General features: G+C 36.8%; 1 protein-coding gene across 1 annotated transcript in view; it reads left to right on the plus strand.

The window, feature by feature from the left end:
• Nucleotides 1–5179: 5179 nt before the first annotated feature.
• Nucleotides 5180–13651, plus strand: part of LOC135469368 (E3 ubiquitin-protein ligase HECTD1-like) — a 45828-nt gene continuing 37356 nt past the window's right edge. The window contains 3 exon segments of the mRNA XM_064747999.1: nucleotides 5180–5736; nucleotides 12490–12724; nucleotides 13337–13564. Coding sequence (XP_064604069.1) covers nucleotides 5597–5736; nucleotides 12490–12724; nucleotides 13337–13564 — 603 coding nt within the window. The 5' untranslated portion in view covers nucleotides 5180–5596.

Below are 13651 nucleotides of genomic sequence, written 5' to 3' on the forward strand. Positions count from 1 at the left end.
ATACATGTACAAGTTGGAATCATTGAAGAATATTTTGATCAGTGTGCGAACACTGTTATGTTGTGATCACATGGACTGTGTCACGTCATTTGCTGATGTGGCAGTAAGAAATGTGAGCGTATGTGTGAGATAATGCCTATATGTACATGATGTTATTTGTACAAGCCATATTATGGTGCAAGACTGCCATTAACTTAATTCAGTCATGATTGATGTCTTATCTCAGTTTCAGTTTGAAATTAACATGAGGTCCTTTTAGACTGATGTACATGTAACTTTGGTGTCATATCATTTTCTAAGTAGAAGAAAAAATCCAAGAATGTCGCATGCACATGATGTGTAAATGAGAATGCTGAGGAATGCATCAGGTGGTCAAACTATTTGGCAAAATAATTACATGTATGTACATTTAGTAAAATGAAGGCGCTTGGTGCACATCTGTTCATAAAGGTTTATGTAGATGACTGACTGTAGATATATATACATATTTATATATATATATATATATATATATATATATATATATATATACAGTGCATATGTATAGCAGTTTTGATCTGAGTCATTTGATGTAGCTTCTTGCGTGTCAAGACAGTCAAATGTGTGTGATTTTACTTCAGAAACAAATTCATCCAAGGTCGTTTACCATATGGATCATACATACATGTATGTATACATATAAATTGTTTTGAATCAGTCATGAGGAAGGTTTCATTGGTCGAAGCAGATTTGTGCTCACATCTTGCCTGTCTCAAAAAAGGAAGTTTTCCAAAAAAAAAAAAAACCTGAATAAATTAGATAAAATAAAATAAGAGGATGCCATAGGTTTGTGTTGTGAATATTTTGTGATATTGATATTTGCCTTTTTCTCCCATAGAATTTAATTAAAACCAGGTCTGACATCATTAGTGTGCTTTTTCATTTTAGACCTTTATTACACTTCCAATGCTCTTTAATATAGGCATAACAACAGTGCAAATACACATGCATGAAACTTACAAGTAACAAGACTCACATTGTGCAGTATGACTGCAATTTTCACCAGCTCAAATAGGGGAGTTACGAAGTCAAACTTTTTTATTACTAAAGGTAAAAAAAAGGTCTCCTGTATCATGTGACCTGTCAAAAATGTTAGGCAACAATTGCAGGATGTTACTATAACAGGGGCATCTGAAAAAAAGTTATTAAGAGTAGACTAAGAGTAGACAGAGAAAACTAAGGAGCTGAACGTTTGTGAACTTGAGAAGCTTCTAACGGAAAGCATTGTTATTTGTGCCTCGTGAACACGGTGAGACAAGTGCCCAATAAATTATTGTCCACAAAGGTTGCCTAACATTTTTCACAATAGGCATGATGCAGGAGGACTGTTTTTACCTTCAACGACAAAAGACTTAAAACATCCAAACTCCCCTGTTCTCAAACATTTATCTGTAAAGCCTAATACTGCTTGCAGGGGCCAGATACTTGAGCTCCACACATTTTTGATTGATGTTTCACTAAATTGTGATGATTTTTGAGTGAGGAAGTTTAAGTTCCCTTCATTTTACTTCATCTTTCCATTGTATACTTGGCCTGTGGGCAGTAATACCATGTAATTGTCAGCTATTTTATTTTTGTTCATTTACCAAAATTAATTTACAGTGAGGTTTAGTTGTTAACATTAGCCATCATTTAAAGTTTAAAATACATGTATGTATATTTACACTAATGCCGAGAGTTCTGTAACTTCTTGCACATCTACACTTGTGATTATAGGACTCTCTTTTACTTCTCTTATACTTTTAGTGCTATACATTCCGAAACTGTTTGATAATACATGTAACGCACACTTCTGTATGCCCGTAGTAGCTTTATACATCTGTGTTCACATTGCTGTTTGAGTTTGTCAACTGACTGACCTTGACTCTTCCATTCTTTTTGTTTATATGCATTAAAGTGTCATTCACAAAATGGCATGTAATATTCAAGATTAATTTGCTGGCTTGTACTTAGATACTTTCAGTGTGATTTGATGTATGGGCAGTTTGTTCTAAAGAAGTGCACATTTTTCTTCAGTGTTCATGAGCAAAGTAGGCCCTACATTTATTTTTGGTGTATAATAAAAATGTCAGATTTCAGTGGAGTATTCCATGGTATATCCATCAGGTAAACATCACTGGTATTGTTTTGTATTTTAAATTGCATTTTATATCTTAAACATAGTATGTATCTGAACACAGGCCTTTCCTACATCCAGATACATCTATGTGTTTAGTCTGAGTATGTGTGTGTGTTGTTGCAGTGTTCTGAAAGTGTGCGCTCTAAAGTATATTCATTGAAAGGTGTAGCAAAGCATATGATGATGGAAGTTGCATGGAGCTTGGCTGGATGAACACACCCTGTATCCCTCAGATATGCTACGCAACAGGATACTTCATTGATTGCTGTTGGTGAAGGGTTTATTTGGTGATGTTTACAGATTTTACTAATACATGTGTTATTTCTTTTGGAGAATAGCATGTGTGTTAAAAGAAAGACAAATAATATAAACTACGATACATCTATTTGAGGTATAGAAACAGACTTAAACAACAACAACCAGTTCATTCTGACATGCTGGTAACTCTTATTTAAATTTCAACTTTTATCTGGAATTCTTACTCAGCTGTGGGATGCACCGTATTAGGGAAACTGAAAATATGACGTTGTGTGAGTCGTATCCCACATTTATATAGCTGTAAGTTCCACGTCATGGAAACAGCTGTATTTTGGGAACATTGAAATGAGAAAAATATTCTGCTGAAGCTCCCTGAACTATATGTAACAGCTATCACAATATTTTCTTTCATCATTGCTTTATGTGAAGTTTATTGTTTGCAAAGTAAGGTTTAGCCATTGGAGTTGTTTCTCAAAGGGCCATTAATTCTGTGTAACAAAGTCATAGGCCCTATTTGGCATGATAGTGTAACGTATTTTAACAGCTTTTAAAACAAACATAACAAATAACATTAATGATATTTTGTATATTTTTCATATTTATAAATGTGTTGTCTGCTAGCCACCTATAATGCTGGCTGCCATCGTATAAGTGAAATATTCATGAGTACGGTGTAAAACATCAATCAAATAAGTAAATGAATAAATAGAAATGTGTTAATGGAGTGTTTATCCAGAAGTATTTGTAAAAGAACTTCAGAACCTTAATTAAATTTTAGTCATGAAATACATTCATGCTCAATGCCATTATCTGTGGGTCTGACCCTTAACTTTTGTCCTGTATCTGTTGAGATTTGGACCTCCTTGTCAAACAGTTGATGATGAACTGAAATATGTATTAGAGCTAGTTGTCTAAAGTGAGAATAGAAAATTAAGATACTTGTGAGATGGCTTGGTAGTATATTAATTTACGTTGGTGCAACACATTTTTTATGTTTTCATTTGTCAAGATCGGATCATTTACAGAACAGGCATGTAGTCCATATGATCGATCTGGGGACTATAGCTACATGTATACCATTAGAGGTATGCATCTATCGTCAACATTAAGCCTACAACCAACCATCTAAGCTACGCGAATGTCGCACTCTTACATTTCAGATCTTCATTTTCATTTGGAGTGATTATAACCTTACAAATTATATAATACATCATAGTCCCAGGTTTTATCAGAGGATATATGGACCATCTGCACCAAAGTTTGTTTAGGCCAGCTGATAACATCTTTTTCAGAATAATTGGCAGCTTGGTGATATTGATCGAATGTGGATGAACACTATTTTCTATATTGTCATTGGCAAATGACAAAATCATTCTACATGGTAACATGTATATGTAATGTTGATTTCGTGCAGTTTAGTTTTCTGGCTGCTTATCACTAATAGTGTTTTAGCCATCTGTGTTTAACTGAAATAAAACCCCAGACATTTTATTAGTTCATTCATAGTCTTTTGTATTATCATTAGTATGGTAAATTAATTATGCTAGCAGTTCCAAACATGGAGAGGGAATTTGTGGATTTTCTTGCTCTCACTATTCATAGGGCTGTGAAGACAGCAATTGAAAAAGTGGCTAACAAAGCTTGTGTGACAGTTTGTACACTCATAACGTTCATGGACCGGCCAATACACCGATCCATTCTCCGCCGCGTAGGCCACGCCTCCCTTACCGACGCCATAGCAACGCCCAAGGTCGGACATAAAATGTAAACATGGCGGCCGGTTCAAATTTCAACTTGCTGCCTCAGGAAATTTCTACTGATTAATACTGTGAAATAAAATGAAATTTCTTCTCAGAATAAATGACACCACTCACTATGAAGATCATGATGGTGATTATAAAGCAATTTCACCGAAATCATTTTGATGTTAATGCCTGCGATTTAAACACCAATCACTATGCAGCTGAAAATTATGACAGTGATTTTAAAAGCTGTTTTTATCATACAGCCAATTAATTTTACACACCTCACTTTTATGTCAGCTCCTGCAGGGAAAGAAAAGCTGAAAATTGGAGTGGAATATGCTCATACATCTCCAGTTCCACAAAAAACTTCAAAATACCCATGTATTAACAGAAAAAAAAAACAGTCATAAAAGGTATTGAATAACTTGCACCATTACAATGACCAAGAGTCTGAGCAGAGCGTCATGGTCGACTGAGCATTTATGAGAGGTCAGGAGTTCAACGCTATGTTCAGTCACATGATAGGCTGTATAGGAGGTATATTGGCCTACATATTTCAATGTGACTTTATGGCGTGGTCACTAACATTTAAGGAAAGCACAATGGCTGGTCAGTCAGGCTACTGCGTCAGGCATAGGCCTACATACACATTATCGTGACTTTTCAGTGGGGTGTAAGAATTCACTTGTCAATCTATTGGTGGGGGGGAAGTTTCATTGGCAAACATTAATAAGCACTGCAAAATTGAATTGCTTGCAAATATAAGTGTATTACAATGTTAACCAGGCCTAGAAGCATATTCCTGATCAACTAGAAGAAAAATTTAAATTAGAAAAAAAAAATTAAAGTAAAACCCGGTGCGGGTCTATCAGCATCTTCCAGTAACCGAAAAAAGAAAATTCCCCAGCCCGAAATGAGTGGGAAAACATTTAAACTAAGGGGAGACCACTCTGAATGACTAATGACGAACCACCGTGTGAAAAATGAAAACGAGGCTTGATATTTCGGAGGGTTTTGTTCTTCCCAGCAGGATTTATTTGATCCTTTGTTTACCGAAAATATGTGGTATTAAGGAGCTGGGGACGACAGCGTAGGCCTGGGAGAAGGCTATCTGACAGTTCTGTTTTCCCAGGGAGTAAAAACTTCTGTGTCACATGTGAAGGAATCAGCCAAAGAAAAGCAATTTCAATCTGCGTGTCATAACTAACACAAGATTAGCGTATTACTTCCCACCAACACAAATTGTGTTCAACGGGAAACACAGTGTTATGTTGACATTTCTTTCTGAAGTTATTTTATGACCTCCGGTCGCCCACTAGGGCAAGAGAAATCATTTATTTAATGGGCGACTTCGTTCTTAACAAAGCCCAGCTCATAGGTACAAAAATAGATATTACCTGCTCGACATTGGCGTAAGATAATATCATCATTCAAAATGGCGGATGTGGATCCAGAAACCCTGTTGGAATGGCTTCAGATGGGGCAAGGGGACGAGAGGGACATGCAACTGATAGCTTTAGAACAGCTCTGTATGCTTCTCCTCATGTCAGACAACGTCGACAGATGCTTTGAGAGGTAAGGAAGATTATTCTGAACCTGACAACCTCATGTCCTTCTACTGTGTCAATGGAGAACCACTTCTTATTAAAGGTTTCCTGATGTCAGATATCTGCGTATTTTTTTCGACCATATCTTTGTTCATCCTAAACATAGCCGAACAATAAAAAGCTCAAAATAGCGTTTTTAAACATTGAATGTATACAACATAGGCCTATATAAAACTACTAGTAATAAAGATTAATCAAATAGTGATCAGAGACAGTGGTTTGGAGTAAACATGCATATCTCTTTGTATTTCTCATATATGTGTGTATACTATCACGTAAAACAACCGTCAGATGGTAATGTACGGCACCCCGCCTGTTCTTTTTGAAAATACCATGTTTTATATTACTAAAAAGCTGAAGAAAAGTAAGAGACATAAATTGTAAACTTTAGATGATTAATTTGACCCTGTTATTGTCCCAAATTTCCAAAAAATGTGAGTTACAGTGTGCTAGAGGGATGTACCAAGCTTGTTTTGTGTCATAGTCTGGGTCACTTAGTTTAAAAATTTATAAAGCTTAGCATGTTCTTACCCGGTGCATTGTCTCACTAGATAATGCCATATGATTATGAATTATTTAAATAATTCTTGATATGATGTGTACACTATATTTGTTCTGAGGATCATTTTGATGGGTTGGTTGTTGTACTGCGTGAAAAAGTGTGAAAAAGGGACAAAGATATAGTCAAATACAGATAAGCACATTTTCTGACAAATGCCACACCAGGTTACCCTTAATTCTTACTTGGTAATATTCACTGAGTGTAGAATTAGAAGATGTTTACATACATATTTTTGTATACAGACGGGCACCCATCAGATGTAAAAGAATAAAACATTAACGTTTAACTTGTTCAACTTAATGTCCTACTTGTATGTAGACCTACATACATGTTCATAGTAGTGTCAGATACATAGACAGTCAACACACAGGATCAAACTTTAAAAAATATGTCTTTGGCATATAAAGTCTTTGGCATCCATCTCAAAGGGTTAGCTGTAGTTCACGATATTGCCACCTTGGCATGAGGAAGAACCCTATTAATTTTCAGTGACCTCTGCCTGGTTCATAAAGATAATTGGGGTCATTTAAGTTAGATTTTATAAAAGACCCTGTAAACATGGTATCTCTGGGAGGGTTTAGTCCAAGTTCACCAAACTTACACCACACTTACACCTTACCATGAGGAAGAACCCTGTTGATTTTCAGGGATTTTGACCTTTTTCTTCAAGGTCATTGGGGTCATTAAATTTTATGATTCTGCAAAGGCAGCCTGAAATAAACAAAAACGTTATCCTGAAAAGGCCGCCCTCCTACTTCATGCTTCACAACTTTGTAAATGCCACTCAAAGAAGATCTGCACATTATTACAAATCATAGTTATGTATTGTTATCTAGTCATTACATTGTAGATGTGCTCAAGGCTGAAGGTTTCTTTGTATGCAGCTTCGAAACAATACATTGTGATACTTCATGTGCATAACAAATACATTGTAATACAGTCAACATATTGATGTTTCAAAAGCTGAAATTGTACTTCATGAACTGTTTACAATACTCCAGCCAGCAGATAAATCTGCGATGAAGTACTCATACATGTGTATATCAATGAATTAGCATTTAGGTTACAGTTTGGCTATTTGTCGCACCATGGGAAGTTATTGGTTAGTGTTACATGATATACCAATACAGAGTGGCAGTTTTAGTGATATTGATTTGCCCTTTGACCTGATAAACTGTGACCTACAGGAAACACAGATTCACAATCGCCTATGACAGCTGTTATGACTGGTATACTACAGAGGTGTCAACTGGAGTTGTGCTCTCTCTGGTCTGGATTACTACTTTGGCTGACCAGGACTGACAAATGACCTTCAAGTCTGCTCGGTCAACTGATAAATTACTTACCTATACCTGCTTAACCCTGAGCTATATATATATATATATATATATATATATATATTATATATATATATAGAGCTGTAATTGTGTACCGGTATATATGTACACATGTAGTGACTAATTGTCTGCTGACCTACATGTATCTTGTGTGTAGGTCTCTAGATTTGATGGCTGTGTGTTATTTATGTTTGTAAAATATCTATTTTCAAACAATCCTAAAGTAGATGTACCATAAACATCTGTTTTACTTTAGCTTATTACCCACGGTAACCATCTGCCAAATGGTTTGGTTATATATTCATGTATACAATACATGTACATTTAGAATTGCATTGGCTAACGTTAATTGGCTAAACAAACCCTATCATTTTTGGTATCTAAAGTTACACACACTTCCATTATTTCAAGATGTATGTATATTCTGAGCTGATGTCCTTTGTTTTTTTTTACCATGAGCTTATTGGCTGGTCCACATGTGCTCTATGATATGAATAGTCACTACATATGCACATGTATTTTACTAGTGAAAGGTTTATCTCACACCCAGTTCATTATTGGTGTTTATTAAACTGTACAAATAACCTAATGGATTGAAAAGAGAAGAAAGGTTGTGAATTATTTTCATTAGGGTTGGATGGGGAGAAGTACTTTACTGGATATTCATCATACACACTAACAGTATGCATCACATGCATGACAGACAGGCTCCCATGCTTGACATCTGTAACTAGCACCAGATTCTTCACAAGCTCCAGAAGCTACATATATATTCACAAGCCCCACGTTCTTTGTCATGTCACAAGTTGCATGTCTGTCACAAACTCCATGTGCTTTAGCCATTACATCTGTCACAAACAGCATGTCAATCACAAGCTCAACATGCTTTAGGCTTTATATCTGTCACAAGCTGCATGTCTATCACAAGCCACATGCTTTAGCCTTTACATCTGTCAAAGGCTGTATGTATATCACATGCTCTGCTGGGCGTTGGCATGAATGGGATAGGGTTGACCCTTGTCAGTATAATGGCTCAGGCGGGATGGCTTATGCCTTCAGTAAGAAACTCATCCTGCAACAAGGAGGAACATTACATGCACTCCTAAGGACTTCTTCGTTGTCATATGACTGAAAAAACTGTTAAGTACGACGTTTAGCCCAAACAGTCACTCACTCACAAGTTCCACATGCTTTAACCTTTACGTCTGTGAAACGCTGTACATGTATGTCTATCGCAAGCTTCATATCTGTCTCAATCCGCATGCATCGTGTGACAAGTTGAAAGAGTTTTAGAACAGTTTATCCTTAACGTTGTACACTTTATTATTAGATTTTGAAATATCTTAGTTTGTACATAATTGTAATTGTAGCTCTGGTGCTAGTTATCTTGAATTTGGCTTCATGACTAACATACTACGGTTTATTGATCAAATAATCTTAACTAGACTATGAATTATATGTAAATAATAATTCATTACCAGTAATATGTTCATATTATATGTGTATAATTATACTATTTACCCCCCCCCCCCCCCCCCCCCCCACACACACACACAGAAACAAAAGAACTCCTCAAGAAATGTATTGCCAGAGCAGATAAATAAATTCTCTGTCTTGTGTTTTCCTTAGTCTGAAAATCCAGTCTAAGGATGGCTTATGTTTACTGACACGCGGAGACTGCTGCTGCCTTTAGCCTGGACGAAATGTGCACCCAATTATGACATTGTATCTGTTTTCAGCTACCCCATCATCAAACTCGCTGCGAGTTTTTTTTTTTTTTTTGTACCACCTAAACATCAACCACGCTTGCGCATGTGCCGTGCACGAAAACAATAGCTGCACGTTTGTGAGTAGGGCTCAGAAAGTGAGATATTATGGAATTACCAATCGTATACTCCAAGGAATGCGATAAAATTTGTCCAGAAGACCATCTAGCCGTCAGTGAATGTAGGCCTAATTTACTCGACTTTTGACGATGACGTCAAACAAACAGTATTTTAATTATGGCCTTACCGTATGGCCTTACTGTATTTTAACACTACATCACTGAAGGATACTCAGTGTATGCTTGTGTTATTGTATGTATTTGGAATTTCCTGAACATTTCGTTTACAGCTACATCATCTGATGTATATGTGTTTAAAGTAAGTGCTCTTGGCATTAAAGTCTGCTGCATGCTCTGATATGCTCAACTGCAAAACAGTGGTGCAGCAAACAAATCAGCTTAACCTTAGTGACTCATCTTGGCTTTATTATTGTGAATGGAAGACAAACATGTATATGGTAGTGTTAACTGTCTTATCACACAGTTGGTAATTTACAGTTCACAGACTTGCAGATCACTCCTTCTCCTTCCTCTCCTCTTCATTGACCTTTAGTTAATTCTAACTCATATATAGGGTGACCATGGCAAGAGTCCTTAATGACACATGTACATGTTGCATGCATGTACACATGCAACGTATCTTGTGGTCACCAAGTTGTAGAGATCACTAAGAGTTCACCATAATAATTTTGTCAAGAACAGTTGTCACCTCAAATCTGATGGCTAACATGTGGTTGTTGAGGAGACAATGCTGTAGGGTAGAATTACTAACATGTGCTTGTACTTACATATGTACATGTATATGGTCAGTTTAGTGTAACTGATTCACTTGGGCTAATTTGTAAACATGTATCCTACCATATAAATTGTATACTGCCTAAAAGAAAAAGGTTTGAACTTCATGTAACTCATCCAGGAATGTTCGAATAAATAATTTTGTGCCCTCTTTGGGGACACTTGTTTTGTGGACACTTGTGCATATATTTTCAAATGTTTGTGACTTTGCTTTTAGTGTCTTTGGTCAAGTGTTTTGAAAAAACACAGAAAACTTGAATCAGTTTCAGTTTAGTTTCAGAATTGTATGTTTAGTTTCAGAATTTTTTAAGTATAGCACAGTAAACATTCCGTAACACAGATTCCCACACAATGACAGACTGAAATGATGCAAAATTTCCGCTAACCACCACTCAGATTGAAAACTATTGTAAGGTAGATTCATTGAAAGAGGTTGATTACATCTGTATATGTGGGGTGTCTGGTGGTCTTCTTTTGCTTTTAAAGTAACGTATAAGGCTAATACTTGATACTACTGGTAGCTTTAAAAATACATGTACATGTATCTTTGATGTTAAACTACAGTTAATGTACACATGTATATGTAGTGCATTGCTACTGTTAAAAAATATAAATTCAGATACACAAGACCTGACTGGTGTTGCTTTGTGAACTTGGGTATAAACTGTAAGTATATAAACAGGGGAAGGAGAATAAACAAATGACAATGCAGCTGAAGCTGTCCTGAAATTATGCCTCTGCATATCTTTTGTAACATAATGACGTACTTTGTATACTTATGTATGCAGAGCAAACATGTTTTTTTTTCTCTTTTTGCTTGCCTACCAAATATGCGGTAATCACAGCAGACACTTTCATTGTGCGATTTCCTGATGTATAGTTGTATAGAGACGTGCATTATTTTCCCAGTGTGGCTTGCTAGCTGGAAGTGTGTCGTCTCTGACGCATAATCAATTCCCACTTGTTGTGGTGGGGACAAACGGGTTGTACAGGTTTCTTTTATTATTGTTGCATGGATCACTTTGTCTTTTACATTATATGCATGTGTGGATGGAATTAAAACTGTATATAGGGGTTTGACTGTATATAGGGGCTTGACTGCATCTACATGTATGCCCGTTCATTTCTTCTCAATGTATAATACCGGTACACCGCCCAAATGTACACGAAATTGATGTTTGCAGCACATGTATAACATGTGTGTGTATTTACACTTGTATCTAAGTGTGAATTGTGATAAGCGTTCAGGGACATCATATTAGTGACATGGGACATTCATCAAGTGACAATTTTTCATCATCACCATGTTTGTAGCTGATGTATTGATTTATCTAGCATCTATTAGACTGCAGTTTGTAGAAATATTTTTCTGTGCATGCATGTACAGCACCCAAAGCTGTACATCTGCAGACTTGTATCACCATTATCAGCAAAATGCTTTCCAACACATGTGATTAGCACCTGATGTACCCAAGTACAAATATGATTGACAACACTGAGGACAACTCTGGCAAGAATGAAGATAATCTTTTATACAAATTTACATTATTTAGACATTGTCAGCTTTGCATAGCCTTATTGCACATCACGTCATGTTGAATATCATCCAGTTGACATATTTCGTGCATGATATACATGTAGGTTTATGTATATATATATATATATATATAATATATATATATATATATATATATATATATATTTATTCTACATGTATTAACAATTAGTGGATATTTGGGAAAGATGAAGGCCTGATGTGAAGTACATGTATGTATGGCTCAGTTGGACTCCTTGCCAGTCTTTTAACAGGGCAGTGATGGTGTTTATGTCAAAGTACTGACATAACATCGTAGTTTTTTGTGATATTGAGAACCCAAGCCCACCTTAGAACATAATTCAGTAGATCAATCTAATCCTTTTCGGTTTATTCTATATACCTCCCAGTGTTAAAATTGACAGATTAGCCCTCCCTTGCCATAAAGCAACCATTTTATTGACCTACATGTACCACTTTGGGATTTTTAAAGTCTTGTGTCATCTCAAACATTGGGTATGTGCAAGAAATATAACCTTTTAAGCTTCAGTATTACTATTTTAGTAATTTAACATTAGTGGTACATTGGAGGTACATGTACATATACATACAAGGATTAGGTTGTGTTTATCTGTATTCTGACAGTGATGGTTATCTTGATTTTACAGCTGCCCACCTCGCACATTTTTGCCAGCATTATGCCGTATCTTTCTGGATGAGTGTGCCCCTGACAATGTACTGGAAGTCACAGCTAGGGCAATTACCTACTACCTGGATGTGTCTGCGGAGTGCACCCGGCGTATTGTGGCTGTGGAGGGGGCCATCAAGGCTCTGTGTAACAGACTGGTCGTGGTGGAAATGTCATCCAGGACTAGCCGCGACCTGGCCGAGCAGTGCATCAAGGTAATAATGACGACTTTAAGCCCCTTTACAACACTGTATGGTGTATACTATAATTTCTTACAAATTTTCATCAACTAATCACACTTGGGCCATTAAGCTGGTGAAAAATCATGTGAAATTTGATTAACAGTCAACCACTTCACCAACTACTCACCTTTCCATACTGTTCGCTTTTGGAGGCGACAGATCCAGGGTCAATCCTGTGTCGGGTCACACCCAAAACGTTAAAGGAGGAAGTTGTAACTTCATCGCTTGGCGTTCAGCATTAAGGGGATAATGCAACGACTGGTTGACGCGTAGCAGTATAATGGCTCAGGCAGGGGGGTTGACTAAGTGGCTAAGTGCAGATGTTCGTATATTTCTGACTGGGTTTGGAATGAAGCCTGTGCCTTCGGCGTTGCTTTCCAGTGAGATAGCGCTATGAATGCACCTGCATAGAGATTAGAGTACAAAAACAAGTCGTGGTCAATATAGAAGAGAAATGATGTTCAAACTAAGCATTGTAAAACTATGAGCAAATGGATAAACAAAAGAAAAACTGATATCAGTATACAGATATATATATAGGATAAAGCGAGTATTTGATACATATTATGACTTTATATCTAACAGGTGTTGGAGCTGATCTGTACCCGTGAGTCGGGTTCTGTGTTTGAGTCAGGAGGACTGAACTGTGTTCTGACGTTCATCAGGGAACATGGCTCCCAGGTGCACAAGGACACGCTCCACTCTGCTATGTCTGTCGTGTCACGCCTCTGTGGCAAGATGGAGCCCCAGGATGCATCGTTGGAGGCCTGCGTCGAGTCATTGTCCACACTTCTGAAACATGAAGATCAGTTTGTGAGTATGCACTGATATGAAATGTTGTGAAGGATCCAGTGGTGCAGTATATCACAATACACGAGGCACTGTTCGGCGACTGACAGA

The sequence above is a fragment of the Liolophura sinensis genome, chromosome 6 (genome assembly GCF_032854445.1).
Source record: "Liolophura sinensis isolate JHLJ2023 chromosome 6, CUHK_Ljap_v2, whole genome shotgun sequence".
In the NCBI taxonomy this organism is placed as follows: Eukaryota; Metazoa; Mollusca; class Polyplacophora; order Chitonida; family Chitonidae; genus Liolophura; species Liolophura sinensis.